At 35.6% G+C, this 22,992-nt stretch overlaps 1 protein-coding gene across 9 annotated transcripts in view; it reads right to left on the reverse strand.

The window, feature by feature from the left end:
• Positions 1 to 22,992, reverse strand: part of LOC134539911 (GDNF-inducible zinc finger protein 1-like) — a 130,719-nt gene that overhangs the window by 50,699 nt on the left and 57,028 nt on the right. For 3 of the 9 annotated variants that reach the window (XM_063382304.1, XM_063382312.1, XM_063382264.1), the window contains exons 6-7: positions 9,027 to 9,334; positions 694 to 830 (exon numbers count right to left, since the gene is read on the reverse strand). The exons of 2 other annotated variants lie outside the window; for them this stretch is intronic. In XM_063382304.1, the coding sequence (XP_063238374.1) occupies positions 9,039 to 9,334 (296 nt within the window). In that variant the 3' untranslated portion in view covers positions 694 to 830; positions 9,027 to 9,038. 4 more of the 9 variants (XM_063382321.1, XM_063382296.1, XM_063382277.1 and 1 more) reach the window with 4 other exon arrangements.

The raw sequence follows: 22,992 nt of genomic DNA on the forward strand, positions 1-22,992 counted from the left end.
TTTAAGCATATTAATATATATCCCATGTATTTGGCATTATTATTAGCATGGTTACAAATTGCAATTTGAAAAACTAATAAAACACACTATTTAGTCGTAAGAACTAAAAAAAAAATTCTTTAAATTTAAGTAATTTTAAACAGCGATAGAATGAACCACAGTACTGTATATAGTTCATATGACTAAAAGTGTGTTTTATTAGTTTTTCAAATATAATTTTATTTGCCTTCACTGCAATTTATAACCATGCTAATAATAATGCCAAATACATGGGGAAAAAAGCAACTATTGGTTAAGACTTCACATAACATCAACAAGCATGGTAAAATATTTGCATCCACTTACATAGTAATGAGGTTACACCTTACTTGCATCAAAGCAAGCAGAACAGAATCCATTCTGCAAAATTCCGATGCTAGAACTTCCTGCCCTTTAACATAGTTACATTATTAAGTTTTATGAAAACACATTGCAAATACCTAAGCATGTGTAGTGTTTCAGGGTAAAAACAGGAATAAGAGGTGCTAGCACTGATCTTGGAGTTCACAATCACTAAGTTTCTGTTTTTGCTCACTGAGTGCCGCTCAATTTGAGATGTTCCAGATGCAATCGTTTCTGAATTTTCTCTGTGTGCGGTTGGTGGTTGTGATCGGCGCAGCGCACCGTCACCTCGCTGCCCAGCGTGACCAGGCGCGCACGGCACCGGCTGCGCGAGTAGTCTGTGCACTTCCAGAACACGCGGTTCGAGATGACGTAGTCCACGTAGAACACGCATCCGGCGTAAACCAGCTGGTCTTTCCCTTTGGCACTGCGGATAAACGTAAGTGCACCTAGAAAACATGAGAAAGAAGCCTACTACAATGTATGCTCCAGAACACAAACAAAGAAGTCAGAAGATTGCAAATATAATGCTCAATACAGCTGCTCCTGTTCACGGCTCTCCTGATCACCTTTGATGATGAAGCAGAAGCAATAACTATTCCAGGCCTGCTTGGTCTGCAATGGAGGGCTTAGCCGAGCGCAGTCATGCATTGACTCATGGGAATCAACCACTGATTTTGTACATACAAATACCCTAGCAGGGTAAACAACCAGTTGTATGTTTTATCTGCATGTGTGGGATGCACTAATAATTGTTAGGCGACTGTATTTGTATGTCTGACGTATCTAGAAGTTGTGCGTTGTGCAGGTAAGTATGTAAATATTGGTTTACTCTACAAAACAGATAAAAACAAAAGTTATCTGTACACACTGGTGAAAAGCAACTTTGCCAGCATAGACGTCTGGCACCATCATTTGTAATAAATGGTTTTAGGATTACCAGAGACAAACTACATATTCTCATTTAATTAAAGTAGGCATTTAACTGATATAATTATTTGTTCATTATAAAATACCAACACCAGTAAATTTAATAATACAAGATATTTGGTAATTTCTGGGCATAAATTTCAGCAAGAAATCCTAAAAATGACATCCACTCAGCCAATGGAGTGGAACCTATATAAACACAAATTTAAATTTGTGTGCTACTGTTCAAGCCTGTAACTAGACAAGGTTACATTTCCAGACTTCTTCCTTGACACAAAATTCTAGTTTTAGTTATCCCTGCCATCCATTAAATTTATGGCTAGAAATTTAAAAAAAATCCTTTATAGGTCATAACTTTGCTACCATGTAAAAGTACGCTACCGGAAAATATCTTACATATTTATTTTTCCGTCCAAATACAGTAGAGCACCCCTCAACCGGAATCATTGGGGGGAGGTCTATTCCGGTTATGGGAAAATTCCGGGTAAGGGAAGTTGCGGTAGGGCCGGCCTCTGGGCCGGTTGAATGACCTTCATTCAAGCAAGCTGGCAGGCACGTGTTTCTTATCTCTGTGGGTGGGTGCGTGCGTGAGCGAAGAGGACGTTGAAGAGGGTTCGGGGGAGGTAGTAGGACTACAGCTGCAGTGTTGTGTTACTTCTGTGTTGACGTGCTAGTGATTCACACTTCCTGGAGAGTGTATAGTCACTGCCACGCACAGTTTACATTTCACATACACAAGAATAACACTTCAAGCATCTCGTTTAAAAACACAGATATAGAGAAATACAGGTAAATTTAGACTGTTTAACCATATATTAACGTATAAATATGTACATAATACATATTTGTACACTAAATTATTGTCTACAAACTGAAAGCATCACACGTTGGAAGTAAATGTTACTGGCTATCACGTGTGTCAGCGTGTGTAGTGGGAGTCGGTGTACATTCTCAGGCCGGCCGGAATTTTCCGTTTACTTGACATAGTGAAACAATAAAACTACTTATAGCATAAACATCTTTATAGTAATTCACGTCCAACGCGAAAACCAGCGGTGTATTTACGCAATGTGCGGGAAAGACTGGTTATAATTAGCTCTCTGACAGACGTGTGCGCGCGTGCCTACAAGACATGTACAGTCAGGCAAAAGCAAAAAAACCTCGTTCCAGTGCGGAAATGTTTTGGAGATGTTTTGTAATGTTTTAATTTTTTTTTGGAAAATTATTTCCGGATACCGGGAGTTCCATTTGTGGGAATTACGGTTGAGGGGTGCTCTACTGTATTAGACAACAAAATAAATATCCTGACTACTCAAAACACATGGGCTTATACAATCAGATCCACAGATAAGAAAAGTTTTTACCTATGGCCCACTTAATTGTCTTATAAGTCACATACTAGTAATTTCATAAAAAAAATTATCTTCTTTCAATGATTTGTTCCAACAAACAGTATCTATATGTACTACATCTACTTTGCATAGAATATTACAAATGAAGGAATCATCTGTGCATATTGCTATTTAAGTATAATTTTACAAAAACTTCATTATCTGGGAAGTACACTAATAGTTAATATTCAAATCAATATTATTTATTACTCATGGAGAAATGTTTAGCATACAGTAAAATAAAATTCTAAAATGGCCAAATGTGTTGCATATCATTTTATGTGAATTACCTGTTTTGAATTCCAAAAGTCAAATAATAAATTATTTGTTTTTGTATCCCTGCATTAGGTTAGTTTATTCCATTCTTTATATTTGAAATTTTAGTGCACCAAAACTTTGTTCTAGTAGGAAAGGTATGGATAAAGTTAGGCTCTGTTACACTTTCATTGTAATTCCAGTTTTAATATTAAAGAATAAATAAACTTAAAAGGATGAACATATTACTTTGTTACATCAGTTTATAGTCCCTGAACAATTTCCGAAGAATCTAGTTTACTTACAAAAATCAGCAGAACTGTGAGAGTAAGGTGACATAATTTTCTATTACAATTTGCTATCAACGAAGCTTAACAGGCGTGCACAGTGGCCAAAAAATTATAGAACAATTTTTTTTAAATTTCTATGCAAAATAGCTATAACAAGACGTGCTACTGATACTTGTACATTATCAGCTGTTCCTCACAGTAATTAGTATGTGCGTGATATCATCTATTCATTACACTTTTTCAGCACAAAATCTGGTTTTGTAAACATTATGTGCGCACTACTTCAGAGTCTTGTACTAGGTGATACTGCACTAGTGCACTGCCAACACCACACATTGCTTCACTTTCACTAATGCACCCTAATTGCAAACCCCTTAAACCAGGATGATTCCTTTCCATTTATAAATCAAGTATTATCAAATATCTGAATTTCAGAATAACTTCATATAGTTGAGTCATAAGGTTGTGTGTGTTGTGTATGATGTGAGGCTGGTACTGAGAGACAAATAAGATAATAAATACAAATGAAGTTCTTGAGTGCTATGGGGGTTTTAAAGTCAAACCTACAGGGTTTGTTAACCTACAATGTGAAACAAAACATGCAATAGAAGAGGAGGAAGACACGAATGAAGTAGTACATAGTGTCAGCAAACAAATACCAATGAGTGAAGCACAAAAAACTTAATTCTGACACAAACTAGCAGAAGATCCTTTACTAAAGGGTGTAGTCAAATTAGTGAAAACAGGATGGCCTTATAAAAAAATGCATGCTCTGGTAAGTTGTCATCCGTTTTGGCAGATACTTGTATGTAGAAGATGAACTCTTGTTCTATGAGAATGAAATTGTTATGCCTGTAAAATTACAAGGAAAATGTTGCAAGTGCTTCAGGAAGGTCACTTTGGAGTAGGTAAAACCAAATCCAGAGCACGCTCTTTGTTTTAGTAATCTGGTATGAGTGTGGATATAGAAAGGTCTGTGGCAGAATGCAATGTCTGTGAAAAGTAATGGAACTCTAACAGGAAATAATTATTGTCCCACACCCAATCCCTACATTACCATTTGAAAATGCAGGAGTTGATATTCTGGAGTTCAGCAGGAGTTGATATTCTGGAGTTCTAAGGCAGGAGTTACCCTGTTGTATATGATTGTTTCCCTAAATAGTTTGAAATTGTGCTATTATCCAGTAATCAATCACACAGTGTGATTAGTATTCTGAAAGGTATCTTTTTCAGTCATGCCTTTTCAATCTTATGAATTTAAATGAGTTTGAGTTTTGCATATCCAGTCTACATTACCATCTGTTAAATGGTATGGCTGAAAAAGGGGTTGAAATTTAAAAAAAAAAAAAACATATTACTTAAGAGCAAAGAAGCAGGAAATGAATACTGGCTGGCTCTAATGGACTAACATACATATCACTCCTCTTGCTGGTCTGAAGTATGCACCTGCTCAGATTCTAATGAGTCTTGTTAGAATGCAAATTCCTGTCGCAACCAATAACCTAGTCCAAAAGGTATTGCCAAATTGTAAAGACAAAGTTACTTTCTAAGCAGTTGCAGGTTAAGCAGTATTATGACAAAAGGGCACAGAGAAAAACCATAGAATATGTCAATGGTCAAACTGTAGTTGTCCAGAAAGATAAAGTGTGGGAGCCAGCCACCTTTCTGAAAAAACATGAAACACCTACGTTGTATGTGATAACAAGCCAGGAAAACTGATGGGTAGAAATTCAAATAATCTCAGGCCATCCTGTCCAAAAGTTCTACCAGAGGGTCTGTGTGCTGGTACAAGTGATGACAATTTCAGTAAGGGTGATGTAAATGCAAATCGTAGAAGCAGGAATGCATGGAAGACTACGGTGATATGTGTGTGAAAAGTATAGGGCTGGGCCGATACCACTTTTCACCGATTCCACCGACAGCGATTCTTATGGGCCGATACTGCCGATACTCGATGCCGATACTAACCAAAGAAATGTTTGTGTTATGAAAGGAAATTTTACTTATAAAGTATTTTTAAATTTCATATTATAATGACAGAGTACCATCAAACGGTCCAAACACTTACTAACATGCATCTTACAATAATAATAAAAACACACAAATACTTTTTTTTCAGCCCACATGTTTAAGAATTGCCCAATTTTGTTCACAAGGGTATAAAAATATTAAAAATAAAATCCTTATTATTTTAAATGTTATAAATATGACAAAATAATTACAATGTAAACCGTTCTGAATGCTTCATATTAGGCTAGGTAAAAAAATGTGTTGCATACACTTCAAGCACTACTATCACTTGCCAGGTTTCAAGACACTGATGTTTTTATTCAGAAACACTAGCTGCCGTAGTTTCTCGGGATTAAGCGTACTTTGTTTCTTGGTAGAAATTAAGCCAGCAGCACTAAAAAGTCGCTCTGATGCCACAGAACCAGCTGGTGAAGACAAATATTTCTGTGCAGCTTTGCATAACCTAGAATGTGGTGATGTCTTACAATATTGTAAAGGGTCTGAATTTATTGGTACAAGTGGCTCTGCCAAATACATTTCAACCTCAGTTTCTGGACACAGGTAAGTTGTTGCTGCTGGTGTTTTGGTTTTATTTATCATACTGGAGTATATTGAATGCATACCTTTAAATTTTTTGGATTCATGTTCTACTATAGATACAGTACATGGAGTGCTTGAGGGTGGTTGACATTCATATCCTCTGATCTCTGCTATCAAATCATGAGTTGCAGCAGCACATGCATCAGCTACTGTAAATACAGTTTTTTTGAACGTGGGGTCTAAAAGTGTTGCAATGGCGAACTTACTGTTGGTTTCAATGCTTTTGAAATGAGTGCACATTGAATTAATCATGTCTTTTTGAATCCCCTTCAGCCCTGAATTCTGTTCTGTCAGACAGGTTAGATCTGACTTGATACCATTTACTTTTGGGATGACTTCTGCTATTGTCACATTTTCATTGCTGATATTAAGAGTAGCCATATAAAAACACTTGAGAGTGCTCAGTGCTTGTTCCAAAAGAGACCATTCACTAGATGTCAACTCAGTGTGTAAATTTAGTTCCGGGATAAGCCATGTAATTGCATGCCGCTGCTCAATCAATCGCTCCAGCATAAGATAGGTGCTGTTCCAACGACCTGGTTCATCTTGAATCAGACGATGGGTGGGCTCGTTATGGTTTCTCTGGAAATTTTTCAGCAGTTTTGATGCACTGATTGAGTGTTTGAAATGTGTAACAATTCGCCTGGCTTTTGCACAGGCATCGGACACATTTCTCTGGTTCATCAACGTTTCTTTAATAACTAGCTGTAGTGTATGAGCAGTGCAGGGAATGTGACTACAACTTGCCTGAGCAACACCATTTACCATGTTAATTGCATTGTCTGTGACAACAACATGAACTTTGCCATTTATGTCCCACTGTTCAAAAGCTTCATTTAGCATTGTTGCAATACTGCCTGCAGTATGTTTTGCAAGTGAAAATGGCATAACTTCTAAGCAGAATGTCTGGTAAACAAAACTGGTATCAATAAAATGGGCAGTCAATGAAATAAAATCTTCACATGTGTCAGTAGACCACAAATCTGATGTCAAACTAATGTGCTCCACACTTGCAAAGTTAGCCTTTACTTTATTCTGTACTTGTTCGTACAGGTCGGGAATTACAGTTCTTGAGAAAGTTGTTCTGCATAGTATTTTATACCTGGGTTCTAGGTATGATATTAGGTCACGAAACCCCTCACTTTCTACAATACTAAAGGGAAGCATTTCACTGCAAATCATTCTGTCGATCAACTCTGTGATTTTTATATGCTTTGAACTGCAAGTTGATAAAGGAATTTTTTTCTCAAACATGTCACTGATTTTATGGAACTTATTTTTAAACTGGCTGTAAATTGATATTGTTGTGGAGGATAGTGGTGGTGGGATTAAAAAACTGGCACATTTATTTTCAGTATCAGAAAGTAGAGAAGAATCACTGGCAAGAAAAAGTTCATTTTCACTCTAGTAACATTAATTTCTTGGATACCACTGCTGCTAGTTTCTGGTTCTGGAGTCTGAAAATATTCAGGCGAAGGTGGTTGCTTTGTTTCCTTTAAAGCCATAATTTTCATTTCCCTGCTATGAATTGAGTCCAAGTGTTTTTTCATGTTTGACTTAACCCCACCTCGTGATATTTTTACATGGCAGAAAGTGCATGCAGCCTTGGTATCTTCATTTGATTGAAGAGTGAAGTATTTCCAAACTTCACTTCTCTTCCCAACCATATCATGACACTCAGAGAAATCTTTAAAATATCACTTTAGGTTTAGATTTTAACAATTAAAGCTAACGTAAATACTAAATTGTAAACAAACACAACATAACATGGAGATGAGGCAAGCTACTCAGACGTTCTTCAGCAACTGTTTCTATGATCGCGAGTGCTGTAAACGTGATCGCGAGTGCAATCTACTTTATCGCGAGCACTGGTAAACATAACGTGAGGCTGTCTTTGCTCCACAGTTGGCAATGAATATTTTTTTATTTTTTTATTCAGTTTTTGTTCAGTAGATCCCATATGGAGTTAAGGGCTCCGGGATATAGAACAAGTCAAGTCAATTTTATACAGATAATACATATAAACATACATACTGCATAAGTACAATTATTAAACATTGAGTACATTGGTACATAAGAAATGGTATAAACTCAATTTTAGGACATTTATACATTTATAGTATCCACGTCTCTATGGTTCTCGGGCTCCATTGTATGTTTAAAACAATCAACACGACCGGTTTTCTTTAAAACAGTAGCGCTGTGGGAAGGAAACTTAGGGTAATAGTGCATAAATTACAAAATTAGGCAATTATTTTAAAAATTAGTTTTGACTTACAAAAAAACCAGTTGCGTGAAATACTATTCCTTAGTAATTTTTTTCTAACAAAAACAATATAACACAGTTTAAGAACTTGGACTGAGGTATCGGCGCGAAGTATCGGCAAATATTTTACAGATGCTGCCTATGCCGATACTCTGAATATCGGCCGATACTTAAGAATCAGAATCGGCATCGGCCCAGCCCTAAAAAAGTAATGCTGACAAAAATGAGCATGCGAAAAATTTCAAAAGAAAAAAAAAAGAATAATTATCCACACTTTAAAGGCTTTGATAACAATTTAATATCAGGAAATTTACCAAAAAGTAGTGATAATGAACTGAATGTTTTTTCCACAGCTCTGAATGAGTATGTTACCAGAGTAGGTCGCAGAATTTGTAAACCAATTTGATATCAGCGACGGGGAACGTGTTGTGTATGTCATGAGGTTAGTAACGAATGGGGACAGTAGCAAGATGGATATTGGTTATGTATGTGCAATGTAAACGTTTGAACAATGATAATGTTGTAAAAAAATAGATTGAAACACGCTACAGAGATAAACAAAACAGAGCGTGCATGTGATATGCAGTGGAAGGTTGACTCTATTACTTTGCCTCACACAAACAAGAATAATTTAAAAATAAAATCTTTGTTTAAGTTGTGAATTTTTAACATGTTCCAGGGCATAGAATGATAATTGCCAACATGATTGCTTGCTGAGTAAAAAAAACACAAGTAAGAAAATCAAAACCATGGAATGCAAAAATTAAAAATTTATTAACTAATGTAAGGACATAAATTAATCATATCACTGAATATTTACAACTACATGAATTAGAGAGAGACAGTGAGAAAGTGAATTACATCAAAACTTTGCCAACAAGTAAGCATCATCGATTGACGCACCTTCTTTCCTCATTATTCCGAAGGCTCGTCTGGAACCAGTATGCCGTCTCGCACAACGTACTGATGGCACGTTTCGTGTTTCATTTTTTTCTTTGCGATCTTGGCCCAGTGAGCTTTATGGTTGTGCTCTGCACATTTGACCAGCAAGGCGGTGCCCACCGTGACCACCCGGGCCTTGCACTTGCTCGTGTTGTAGCCGGAGCACTTCCAGAAGCACCTGTCCTTGGCAACGCGGTCCACACCGAACAAGTAGCCGCCATAAACCAACTGCTTGTTTCTTTTCTTGCCGGGGATTAAGGTGAATGAACCTGCAAACAACCAAAAATAATTGTTTTAAAAGAGGAAATCTATCCAAAAAATATTTTAATGGTAATATTTGCATCTAAAAACTAAAATGCCCCTTCTGGTTGGTTTCCAGAAAACGGAGGTAGCTAGAAATTATGAGCTGAATATTCATATTAATGACAATCAGAAAACTTTAATGTACTCCGTACCAACTGTGCAGTTATAAAAAAAGTAATTGTAATCTGGCTGAAAAAAAAATCATTTGCAGGTAAAAAAAAAAGGAAATTATATATATGTATACACATAATTGAAACTATTAATAAAATTTAGGATGCGATCAGCTAACCATCCAGACCAAGTATGGCTATGCATCACAGATGCTATATTCACTGATGTTACTTCAAACAGGCATATCAGAAACACAATTCTTCAGCAAAGTTGTGCAGGGTGGCCACTCTACATGGAGTTCCATATTCCTGGTTATTTCCAGGTTTTAAAGGCTCTGAAGTTATAAATTTCAGGTTTTATTATTATTTAAAAATAAGTCCCACCAAAAAAAAAAAGTTGGGCAGTTAAATAAAATTTAAAAAGCCAGTTTCATTATAGTTGTGATACATGTATTACATACAAAACAACCATAAGAATTTCTGTCTTGTTTTTAAATCTTAGGAATGCTTCTTGTCACTATACATACTTATATAACATATTCCAAGAAGACATTAAGCGTAAACAAGCATCTTATTTCTTTCGTAAAAAATTATTAATTTGAAGGGTTAATATTGTTAAGTATATTTTGAAACCTATCTACTTTTACATCTGATGAGCTCCATTTTTAGCAAATATGATTTTAAAAGTTAGTTTTAAAGCATCCACATCTATCTCACAGCTTTTGTAATTTTACATTTCACAACACAAAATTTAAAAATATTTCAGTCACTCACTTAGAAGGAATAGAAACTTCAGTTATATACGACTTATGTCCACAAAATATATTGTCTAATAAAATATTTTCCTAGAAAATTACAAGTTTGCAAAACTACTACTATTACTACTACTACTACTACTACTACTACATTTAGCATTTGACAGTGCTTTTATGTGCTCATCAATTAATTCTACCTCTTTCTTAGCTTTACTCAGAGGTTTTAAGTTTTTTTTGTCTCTAACTCTCTCATCTCCCTAGCACTTCATTTATTCCCTCTTGCTGCATTTTATTTCCACAGGTCATTTTTATGTTTTCCTCCATGCTATCCACATAACGAGCATGGGCAATTCCAACTGCTTGCGGCAAGGGATTTGTGACTTTAACTTTTTGAACTCTTCCTGCATTTATCACTCCATCATTCACTTGTTTTATGGCACCATCCACTAGTCTAAGTTTCTTCCACATTAAAAAAAAAAAAAATTGGTTTTATTTTGCAATAGAGCCTCCAGTATTTCACGTGACAAATCAAATAGTTTTTTCTTATGGCTTTTGCTTATTATCATTGCCGGTTAAAATTTTCAGCTGCAAAAAAAAAGTGAGAAGAAAGGAAAGAAATTAAATAGGACTCTCCTCACCCCCACCCAATAAACACCGGCAACCCAAGGTGTTATCTTAATACATGTCACATTCCTCACATTGTGTGTACTTGTTCAACTAAGCTGTGAACAGCACTAAAAAACAAGGCATACAGCACTCAAAAATGGCATAAGTGTCACAGTTTGTGGGCACGAAGAGCAGTTTTCAACTAAGCTCTTTTCAACTGGCTAGACAAACAAATAATTTCAGATGGCTTTTAAAAATTAACAAGTGTCTTATGGTTTTTCTGGCACCAAAAAAATTACCAGCTAGTTCAAAGTTTCCTAATTTTCATGGTCGGGTGGCCACCCTGCTGTCATGCCATGGTTTGGATAACCTACCATCTTGGGAACACTATTATTTTGATTCTCCGGCCGAACCACCAACAATGTGTACTTCTGCCATGCTGGCCGTATAAGCCACCATCAAGGCTGGTGAAAAAAAAGTCATGAGAAGTTAGGAGCCGTCGCATATCGTATCTTCATCCAGATCATTCAGAAAGTAATTAATTTGTTGCATTTCTCTTCATAGCTCTATAATGTCCCTAAAGAGCAGCTCAAACTACTTCATCAACCTGATGGAGGGAACAGGCATAAAGATTTGTCAACATGAGAGTATATCTGTCATCTCACACAATTTTTTCATACCAATCCCAAGACATTAAAAATCTGTTACGCTTTCATGGATGATTTTTTACTTCAGCAAACAAGTGTCAAATTTTTTCTAACAATGCTTTTCTTAAAAATTCAATATCTGACTGTCAATAAGTTTACCTCTTACTCAGCAGTAGAAACTGTACAACAATATAACTGGCATACAAAATAATACACGCAAAATTTTATAAAAAATTTATTTAAGATAAACTAATATATACATAGGCACAATGTCAAAACAGAAAATAACAAATACTTAGTTTTACATCATAAAATATACAGCAGTATACAAAACTAATTTTGATTACAATATTTAGAGATCATGAAGGCAAGAAATGCTACACCATATGACAAAATGTTGCCTCTAATTACAGAAGTACATTGTAAACACACAAAAGAGGATATTACTAATACATTGTTAAAACAAAACTACAGTATCACATTCCTATGTAAATACACCAAGCCATAAGTGTATTTAATTATGTGTAACAACTTATATCAATTGCATCATGCAACTTGTTCATTAGTCAATAAAATCATCAGTGTGCTCTAAAATGAAAACAATAAATCAATGAAGTAAATTAATAATTTCAAAATATCAAATATAAAAGCAAAAATACTCAATTTTACAAGAACAATAAAACTTGGAGGTTGTTGGGAGATGTTTACACACACCAGGAAAATCATAGGCAAACAAAATTGTCAAACATTTGTAGCACGGGTGGCCCAAAGTGAATTTTGATATTAACATACTGCTTTTATGCACCCTATTGCTTCCTCCTCACCCCCTCCCCCTTCCTACAAATACATGATGAAACAATTCAGGACCTTGCAGTAAAGTTTTCTAAAACATTTTTTATCACAGTATAATATCATTATCATAATTAAAACTAGATATGATAAGAACTATCTACTACCTATTTGCAAGAAGATGCCAATTTTACTTCATAAAGCTTAATATATTTCCAAAGATAATTTTCACACAACTTAAGAACACAGTCTCCAACTATTTATATTTGATTTGTGATTATAAACTGAAGTGAGGGTCAAAAAATAAATGCATGAAAGCAAAAGGCTCTGAAAATTAAAGTTAAGAGACTTCTAAAACCATTACTGTTTATTTTGTTACTTTTCTATGACTTTTGTGACCTGAAGACTCACTGCCAAAACACCAATTTTGAACAACTTGAAGAACATAAAATAAATAGATAAAAAACTCCTACTTTGATAAATATCCTGTATTTTTAATGTTAACAATAACTGCATGGTTAGTATATTGGTTTTATAAGATTTCACCTGCAGAATCTAAATAATGTCAAATTCTTTATATAAAAAAGGTAGCATTTTCAACAATTAAAAATGACTTTCTGACCTCAGTTTTGGGCTCCCTCGACCCCGAGACACCCCTGATCAGCAGTACCTGACCTCTTATCCACCAGCACACTCTCGTCCCATTTTGAATAACGAGTATGAAAACAGGAAACAGCTGCACAATGCAGTAAACTTAAAAATGAAAATTTTTTAATTTTAACCTTTGTATGAATACAAAGAAACAGTTTTTTTTTTTTTTTAAAGGAAAAAGACATAAAATCACTGTCTTATTATTTTTAAAAATATGTGTGACCATCTCGAGTGTGACGACGTGTAGGACGCCTAAGAGACCACGGCATAAGGAATAGCGTGCCCGACGCTGAGAGCGGGCAGGTATTAGTACTAGGCTGGCTTCAGGGGGAAATTAAAATAACGCCTCACATGGGCGACGTCACGACCCTGGTAAAGAGTCTCTCATAGGTCCGTGTCCGTTGCACGGTGGCGCCCTTAAATTTCGAGCATTCACCGAAAACTCCCGCTTTATTAAAGATCAGAGGCCACGGCCCCGTATCATGTGAAAGTTTTAATTGATGGATGGATGGATGGATGGATCGATGGATGGATCGATGGATGGATGGATGGATGGATGGATGGATGGATGGATGGATGGATCGATGGATGGATCGATGGATGGATCGATGGATGGATGGATGGATCGATTGATGGATATATGGATGGATGGATGGATGGATGGCTGGATGGATGGATGGATCAATGGATGGATCGATGGATTGATCGATTGATGGATGGATCGATGGATGGATCGATGGATGGATGGGATGGATGTTTGTTACTCAATCACACCAAAATGGCTGAACGTATCTAGGTGAAATTTGCCCTACAGTGAGCTAATAACCTGGATTAACACAGACCACATATTAATATGAAATTCCATCCCTAAGGGAGTGTTAAAGTGATAATTTCATTTTATAACACAAATAATCATAGGTCGTAGACATATAAATAGTGAGTGAGAGTCATTTCTCTATGTCTGCCACACAATCATACACATAGTAAGGTCTGGCAAATTAATATTTTTCTCCTTGGTGATAGCAGCCCGCTTAGTGGAGCTCGCAGCGGCTAGCAAAATAAAGGCGCTAATAACAGTTTTGTTCTTAACTACGTCTATAGATAGTTGCCTTGAATTTTAAACGCACCATCGTTTGATGTTTTTGTCATGTCTTTAATTTTCGTTTGTTTGTGCCGTTTGCGTTCCTATACCATTCATCCGATTGCGATGAAATATTGGTGAGTAGTTATGCGCATGCCCGTGAATGTTTCTGAGACGGTTTAACTATTTTGCAATAGTTGGAGCACGAATCGTTTCGAAAAATGTGTTTATTTCATATTATATAGCGGTACTTCGTCTGTTTATGTTGTATAAGTGCACACTCATGACACAATTGATTTAAATATAAAAGAAAGACAGAGATAGAGTGATTTATATATATATATAGTGAGATAGAGAGAGACAGAGAGATAAGTTGAGATAGAGCGAGGTATACAGAATGGAATGGGTTAGATAAAGATAAGTATGATAAGCATGAGTGAGAGATGGATAGATGATTTGTATATGTGTAACTACATCAAACATATTACAAAACAGAACTGAATGAGGCATGGCAATGCATGCCTAGCATTAGCTAGATAATGGAATATTTTCAATATTAGTAATCTCTTAATTTTCAGCTTTTTTCTATAGTGCTTTATAGAGTCTAGATTACATACAGACCACCAGTTTTTAGATATATATATAGAGGTATATAACTATACACGTCTGTCGGGATCTGAAAGTGATATGAATTATTTTGCACACTATACATTCAAATTAAGAAGACAATTACTAACTACATCTGATTTATAAAAAGGTCCCCTTCACCCTGTGTTCAGCCCGGGCAACGCCGGGTACTGCAGCTAGTAATTACATAAGCAGAGTCAATTTCGATTAAAATATAAATAATGAAATAACATTTTCTGAATTTCAGAAGCATATGTCATGCATTTTACTAGAACTTTTATTTTAGATTTTTTATTATGTTGATGATGTGTAGTGTAACTTTTGAAGATACAAAAATATGTCAATGACAAGTATTGTTAGCCAGAAAATGGAGGTAACTGAATAGAACAATATTGAGTCAACTTCCTATGCAACCCGTTTATTTCCTTTTTTCAGTGTAGGTATATTTAGTTCAAATAAACACACCATGTTTTCTAAAGCAAAAAGCATTCAAGGTGGATAGCTTTATTATTTTCTAGGGTAAAACAAAATTTGTTGTTGGCTAAAAGTTTGCTGACATCCTTTGAGTAACTGCAATAATACACATTACTATCAGAAAAACTTGCTCAAAAACCTTCTAACCAACTTTGTAGCACAATGACAATTCTGTAGGTAAGTAACTTGCACTCTGCTAATAGAAGCCTGAATCATTCTTTAAGGACTGTTCCTTTTTTTGGTTGAACTTAGGTAAATTACTGAATGTAAAAATTCACTGTGATATTTTTGTATATTTAGTGTGAATTTATTTTGCTCAACCTTTAGATAATGTAAAGAATTATTTTAATGTAAAGCAATACTTGAATTTTATTTAAAAGGAGTCCTTTACATCTATACTATTACTAAACTGTATCTGTCTGTTAATCTGTTTGTTTGTTGAGCATCACGCAAAAACTACTGGACCAATTCTGATGAAACTTTTTGTGCTTAAAAGCTTATGATTAGACTTGTACATATTTTATCTCTCTAGAACATGAGAGCAGCATGAAAGAAATGAAAGATTAGGTTGTATTGAAACAAACATGGTGTCAAATGTATTTAAAATTTTAGGTTCTAAAAAGAATTATAAAAAAGGCAATATCTTTTTAACAAACTTTTATTAGCTTCACTTGTAAATAACTATACAAACAAATGTTGACAGTCAATTTAAAATTTAAACCTACTTATAATTGTCATATTGATTTAAAACTTTGCATGTATATATAATCCGGATGGCAATACAATAATTTTATAACTATAACCTGAAGCGCGAGAAGGTGGGAGTATCAAAGGGGCAGAAAACCGCTACTTTAGAGCTATAAGCAAAAACCCACTACTTTCGAGCTATGCGGAATAACCATGCTTTTTGTGTATTCATGAGGCAGGGGCATGGTGGGGGATCTTCGCCGGTGGTTGACTACCCCCCCCCCCCCCCCCCCCCAAGAGGTCAACACATAAAATTTTGAAATTTTCAAAAAAAGATTTTCTTTTGATTTGGTGTGTTTCCAATCCAAGTGGCCGGGGAAAGGTGGGCAAGGTGTAGAATGTGCCCGGGGTTTGATTCCCCCCCCCCCCCCCGCCCCCTTCCATGACGGGAGATATTTGTCTCTGATTTTTCAAAAGTCTGGAAAATTGAAGTACGTTAATTTGGACATGCTCCTGAGGTCTTCAGGCACCATGGATCCCTTGGATAGGGCCTTGGTTGGAGTGGAGGGGCAGGTGAAGGGGTCAATTACCCCCAAAATTTTTGGGAATCTGAAAATTGATTTTGTGGTGCACTTTGAGGTGTATTACAAAGTTGGACAACCTATCCCTCTCTCCTCGTTGGGATCGGTCCTGGCCCTTTTCAACGAAATGTTCATTTTGTCAAAAAATGTGTTTACTGGGTTACTCTTCAAGTTTAACATGTGCCTTCGTTCACTGGACTACTCAAAATGGTTTTTAGCAACTGTGTTGTGTTGTTGCTATACCATGTTTTTGTGTCACACACTATGTTTAACATGAGCTATGTGGGGTATTGTGAGCATCGAAGAGAATCATGAGCCAACCCTCAACTAAGGTCACATCCTTTTGTTGTAGAACCGAAGATATACAATAATTTCATGAATATGAATTGTAGGACCGGGCAAGGGGGGGAGAGTGGATGGTAGAGGGGTTCAATGGGAAGAAAACACTACTTTTGAGCTATTGACAATAACTATGCTTTTTGTGTATCCATGACGCCCGGGCATGGTGGGAAATTTTTCCAAAGTCAACTGCCCCCTTCAGGGGGTAGGGGAGGAGGAAGGGGTAGGGGGGGTTAATGTCACAACATTTTGAAAATTTAAAAAATCATTCCTTTTTAGATTTTTAGTGTTTCTGAGCCATTCAGGGACCTAACCCCCCTCCCACTTCTCAGGGGAAAGATCATTTGCCCTGATTTTTTTAAGACTGTAAAATTGAAGTAAGTTGATTTCGACATGCTTCCGAGGCCTTCAGGCACCATCAGACCCCCTCGCGGGGTGGGGGGGTCAATTCCCCCCAAATTTTTGAGATATTGAAAATTTATTTTGTGGTGCTTTTCAAGGAATTTATAAAAAATTTAATTCAATATGGACTAAAAAATAAACAAAAATATTATATTTTAAAAACATACAAAACACGCTTTCATTAATTCATGAACTAAATAGTAAAAAAAAAAAAACTTTAATATTAAGTTGTTTGTTCAACAGTGATAGAATGAACTACGACTCTGTATAAAGTAATCTTTTAGTAAGCTTAAAAAAAGAATTAATAAACAAAACAATTATTCACACTAAAACGAGAGTTATAAAATCAGCAAACTTAAACTATATTTAAAATTAATAAATATTACTTTTTACAACAGTAAGAGGCACGGTGGTTCAGTGGTTACAACATTCACCCCTCCTCCCCCCCAGGAGACCAGGGTACGATTCCCGACTGAGTCGAATTCGGATTTTCGCAAGTGGGATATTTGGCAGACAATGCACTGGTCTGTGGGTTTTCTCGGGGTACTCCCATTTCCTGCACCAATTCATACCCCATCCCATCTCCCCTCATGCCGGCTCCTTGAGTGTCAGCTCCAATCCATCCATGTAGACCCTGCCTCAGGCAAATTTCAACGTTATATAATTTTGTTATGAATGAAATCTTAAATATGTCTGATAGCCAATGTGAGTTTTTAGTTTAAAGTATTGTAATTATTCACAAAAATGTCCGACAGTGGTGCAACATTATCAATATCCTGAAGTTGCCTTGAGCGAAGCCGCGGGCTATAAGCTAGATATGACATAAAACTTTAGGTAAATAGTCAGCAAGATATTTAATTACATTTGATTTGAGTATGTTACTTCCAAACAACATTATTTACAAATGTATTTCAATTTAGTTATTTAGTTTTTTTAATATTGATTATAATAATGCCATTATTTGCAAACCTGGACATATATAACTGAAATTTAAAGTGAGCAATCATTATTTAAAACTAACTTTAGTAAGAATACCACAAACAAAATATTGTGATCAATGAATAAACATTTATACTCAAACTGCACTTGCACTTAAGCATTTTCTGCATACTTGCTTGAAATCAACTCAACTTGAAAAACTGGGACTCGCTGGTGTCTAATGCACGGATCTGTCTGTTACAGATAAATTCGTAAAAACAATAAATGCAAAACAAAGAACAAAAATGGAGAAATATTTCACAGGAAACAGTTGTGGACGTGACACTCATGACAGTGGTCTGGATGCATTCTGAAGCATGGAGCTCTCAAAATACAGCTTCTTAATTTTCTGTGTGTGGGGCTCGTGGTTGTGAACAGCCTCCCTCACCTCAACTTGCGTGCCCGTCGTGACAACGCGAGCTCTACATTTACACTTGGCATAGCTCGTACACCTCCACAGGATTTTATTGCCGTAAGAGCTGTTAAAGGAGAACAAGAACTGATTGTGAACTAACTGTGACTTTCCGTGGGAACTTCGGATAAATTCCACAGAACCTGGAAGAGAACAAAAAAAAACTTATTCATCCTGGGAAAAATTACATTCTTCTAGTGTAACAAGAAACATGTACTGCCAAATAATTCTTAGGTACTCTAGCTGCAGGAGACAATGTTGTGACAAATACCTCATGATATTAACACAGCCCACACTGCAACATGCTCTCTGAGATCCAATATTTGCACCTTATCTTGCTCTGAAATCCTATGCAGTACCGCCTACACCCACACAATGTATAAACAACACATTCTACCTTTCTGGCCAGTGACTAGCAACAAGCTTAATGCCAACACTACAAATAGAACAATATTAACAAAAAAAAGTCTGCAGGACTGTAATTTACAAAATACCTGCTGTTTTAAGGTTTTCTTCTCTTCCGAAAGAAAAGTTAAACTCAAAACATGGATCACACATAATGTCGCTACAATATCATCAAAATTACATTCAAATTCTAAACTCTACTAGAGTTTTTAAATTTTTGAGTGAAATTTTCAATGGCACAAGATTTCAGATAACCCTAGATTTTCAAATGGCATCTAGATTGTGATATTTGTGATAAACAGCAATGTGAGTTATGAGTACCATAAACCCACATAAGATAAAGCATGGTAAACAATACTAAACACTAAACAAAAATTCCTTGTTACACAAGTATGAAATAGTATGCTGCATACATTAAATATATACTCGCAACCACATTTTTGCATTTAATCTCAGCTTTAATACAACCTACTTACATTAACAACAGAGAAAAAACAGTTGACGTGAGAAACAACCTTGACACTACAGATGTTACAAAATGCCAAGCAAAGAGTAATTACTGGTTTGACTTATAGCATAAACTATAGGGAATATAGATAGGTCTGGCAACTTTCTATTCTTTGCCTTGGCGTGTCTTGTGAAGTGAAGCTCACGACAGCCTGCTAACTAACGATCAGCGCTAGTAGTAGTTGAACCCACCATTAACGTGTTTAATGAGAGTTTCGTATAAAATGATATTATTCCTAATTCTGTCTAATGTCTAATGTCTAATGTCTAATCAATACCAATGCCAAAAACATTTTCCGAATTTGTTAGTTAAGTAGAAGGGATGTTTCAGGAATATGTTTTAAAGAATTAGCTATATTTAAATACTGTTATTAATAGTTTAATACTATAAGAAAAAAATTAAAACGTAAACTAAAAAAAAAAGTACATGTGGGTATCAAACCAGAGCCGGCACATTTCCAGGCAATGTGCTTGACCACTGCGCCACACCACTGACTTGACAATAAAACATATACCTGAAACAGCACTTCAAATTAACTAACAAATTCTGAAAACATTTAAGGCATTGGTACAGATTAGGCATTTACCAAGCACCCAAACAAATGAAAAAATAGTAATCTGGGAAAAAATTTCAATAATTGAGACGGAATCAGGAATAATATCATATTTTATACGAAATCTTATTTAACACAATGTTAATGATAGGTTTCACACTACTAGCGTCGTTAGTTCGCAGGCCGCCACAAGCTTCACTAAGCCAACGAATAATCAAGGTAAGTGGCCAGACCTATCTATATAACCGTGGATTAAACACTAAAATGGAGACAAAATGGAACTGAAGCAAAGAGAGGATGTATGTAATTTTGTATAATTATTGTTTTATAAAAAAAACCTACATATGAACATTCAAGTGAATTTAAAAACAACCAGGTATCACAAACATTTTAAGAGAGAATAATTTTTATAAAGTGGTATTAATACAATCAAAATATACATCCAGTACGACAATATAATAGGACTATTAAGAGGTGCATTCAATTAAGGTATTGCAGGTGAATTTATTTAGAAACAAAACTATCTCCAGTACTCCAGTTTTGATTATGTTGGTGCATCAAAATAAAAACTAATTAATTAAGCATCTCACAAATAAGTCGGGCGCCAAAGGACATCTAAACGGAATGGGATCAAGCAAAATACCCAATACAAATGTTAATAATCTCTCAAATACTGATTAATTTTATCGGTGTGGTAATGGTGGTTGTGTCGCATGTGGTTAACGTACACGGCCGAGCCGACCGTGGACACACGAGCCCGGCACTTGTCCTTCCGACAGCAGTTGACGCACTTCCAGAACACCTTGTTCCGAATAACGTAGTCCCTGCAATACAAGTAGCCTCCGTGAATCAACTGCTGTGTGCCACGTGCCGTTTGTACAAACAGGGCTGAACCTAAAAATGAAAAGTAGTAACACTTCAAAATTAAATAGCTTGCAATACTACTTATCAATGACAAAAGTACAAATATACACTTACACATCACTCAACAGAAATAATATTCTAAAAGAAAATATAGCACAGAACAATGTGGTTCATACATAAGACTGTCAAAATGTTACGACAGGAAGTCCAAGCCATGAATGTATTAGTAAAAACTACAAAGATTCATGAGAGCTGCCAAGATTCTGTATAAGTATTAAGTATGTATTCTGTTTACAAGCAGTACATTTTTAATGTAACTTACCCTCAACAGTGTCCTCGGAGGGTAAAAAACCTCAATTTGTCACAATATTATGCCCAGACTGACAATGTCAAACATAAATAAATTACTATTGTATTGACATTTCAATAAACAGTCACATATTCTATTCTTGAATTAATGTGTCATAAGCAATTATATATGATATTTACATGAGTAATTTTATGAATCTACTTTAAACCTTTTATAAATCATGTAATAATGTCATGGTATAATTTTTTTATTGTAACTTTTTTTTTAATTTTTTTCCCCTAAGACATGGTTGATTATTTGATTGTTTATTCTAGTTAGAGACTCTTGGATAAGACCAATTAACCATTAACCAATAAGAAATTAGGTCTTCGTTCATTGGCTGATACAGAAAGCCAATGGCAGTTAGTAGCTATTTGGGCCAATGCAATGAGGCTTCTATTTGGCTAACAAGACTAACTAAGCTGGTTATATAAGAACCACATCAGACTTTGGGTCCTAAGGGCTTAGTTAAAAAGCCTCCTAGAGATGAAACCTGTAAGATGCAGTGAAACAACTGAGAACTTAAACACTAAAAAATTACTTGAGCCAGGTGCTGCCATTACAATAGCTTGTTATCCATATTTCATTAATTACAATCAATTATTTGAAACAATGACATTTTTCCATAATTAAGTCATATCTCAATTAACAAAAAAATTATTTCATAATCCTAAATCGGTCATTTCAATTTCATGGAAATCTAAGTTTCAAAAACTAATGTCACTATCTAAACCACATCTCAGAATCATGTAAAAATGGCAAGATCCCTTAAATATCTACTGAGTCACAATATCCCTTAAATATCTACTGAGTCACAATGTAATGTCATTTGCAATTAGTACAGACTTGTACACTCTGTACTTGTTTGAGTCCCATATTGCATCTTCAAATTCACACGGTACAAATTTTGAATCCTTGAAACTTTATTTACAATATATCAACAAAGTTCAGTGAGAAACACAATAAAACACACTCTCAGGCAGAGTTCAAAAGAAGTCGTGGTTGTGTTCAGCATGCTTCACGAACACAGTCGAGTCCACGGTAATGAGACGGGCTCGACACTTGGTCTTCGTGCAGAAAAGGCACTTCCAGAACACTTTGTTCGCGTTCATGTAGTCCCTGCGATAACGGAACCCCTTGAAAACCAAATGATGGTAGCCACGTGCAGATTGGACAAAAATAGGTGAACCTAAAAAATGACAAAAATATTTCACAAATTAAAAAAAATCTTGATAGAGAATTAAAATAACTGTTTACATGATGTTTTGAGTAAAAACAAACAAAGAAACTAACAAAATATCATTTACACTGAGACAGCCTTAAAAATCTCTTAAAATTTAAAATAAAATGCATAGAACTTAATCAAGACTTTTAATACCACACATAAACTTTAACAAATATTTGTCATGATATAAATAATGCAGAAAGACATCATGACAAAATGATGACATAATATTATAATAAATGAAAATTGTAAATGAACAGAAACCTTCCCACCGTACGGCTAAGAATAAACAATCAAAGTGTTGTAATACAAAGGCAGTCCCATTATCACTGGCACAAAGAAACTCTCCCACCACCAGAATGGTCCTCAGTAGCAGGCACACCTTGCACAGGATAGTTGCTCATGCACTATGCTTGTCTACAGTGAGTGTGGAAAACAGTGATGTTTATTTGAGTTATTTGTCTGTGGAAGCCACTTACCATCATCGTGACGCAGTGCTCCAAGAGTCACCACTACAGGATGGACAGACCAAGACTTCGAGAATGGCATCTCTTCTCTGCTGTGGTGTTGCCTCTCACATA

The sequence above is a fragment of the Bacillus rossius genome, chromosome 1, assembly GCF_032445375.1.
Source record: "Bacillus rossius redtenbacheri isolate Brsri chromosome 1, Brsri_v3, whole genome shotgun sequence".
NCBI lineage: Eukaryota > Metazoa > Arthropoda > Insecta > Phasmatodea > Bacillidae > Bacillus > Bacillus rossius.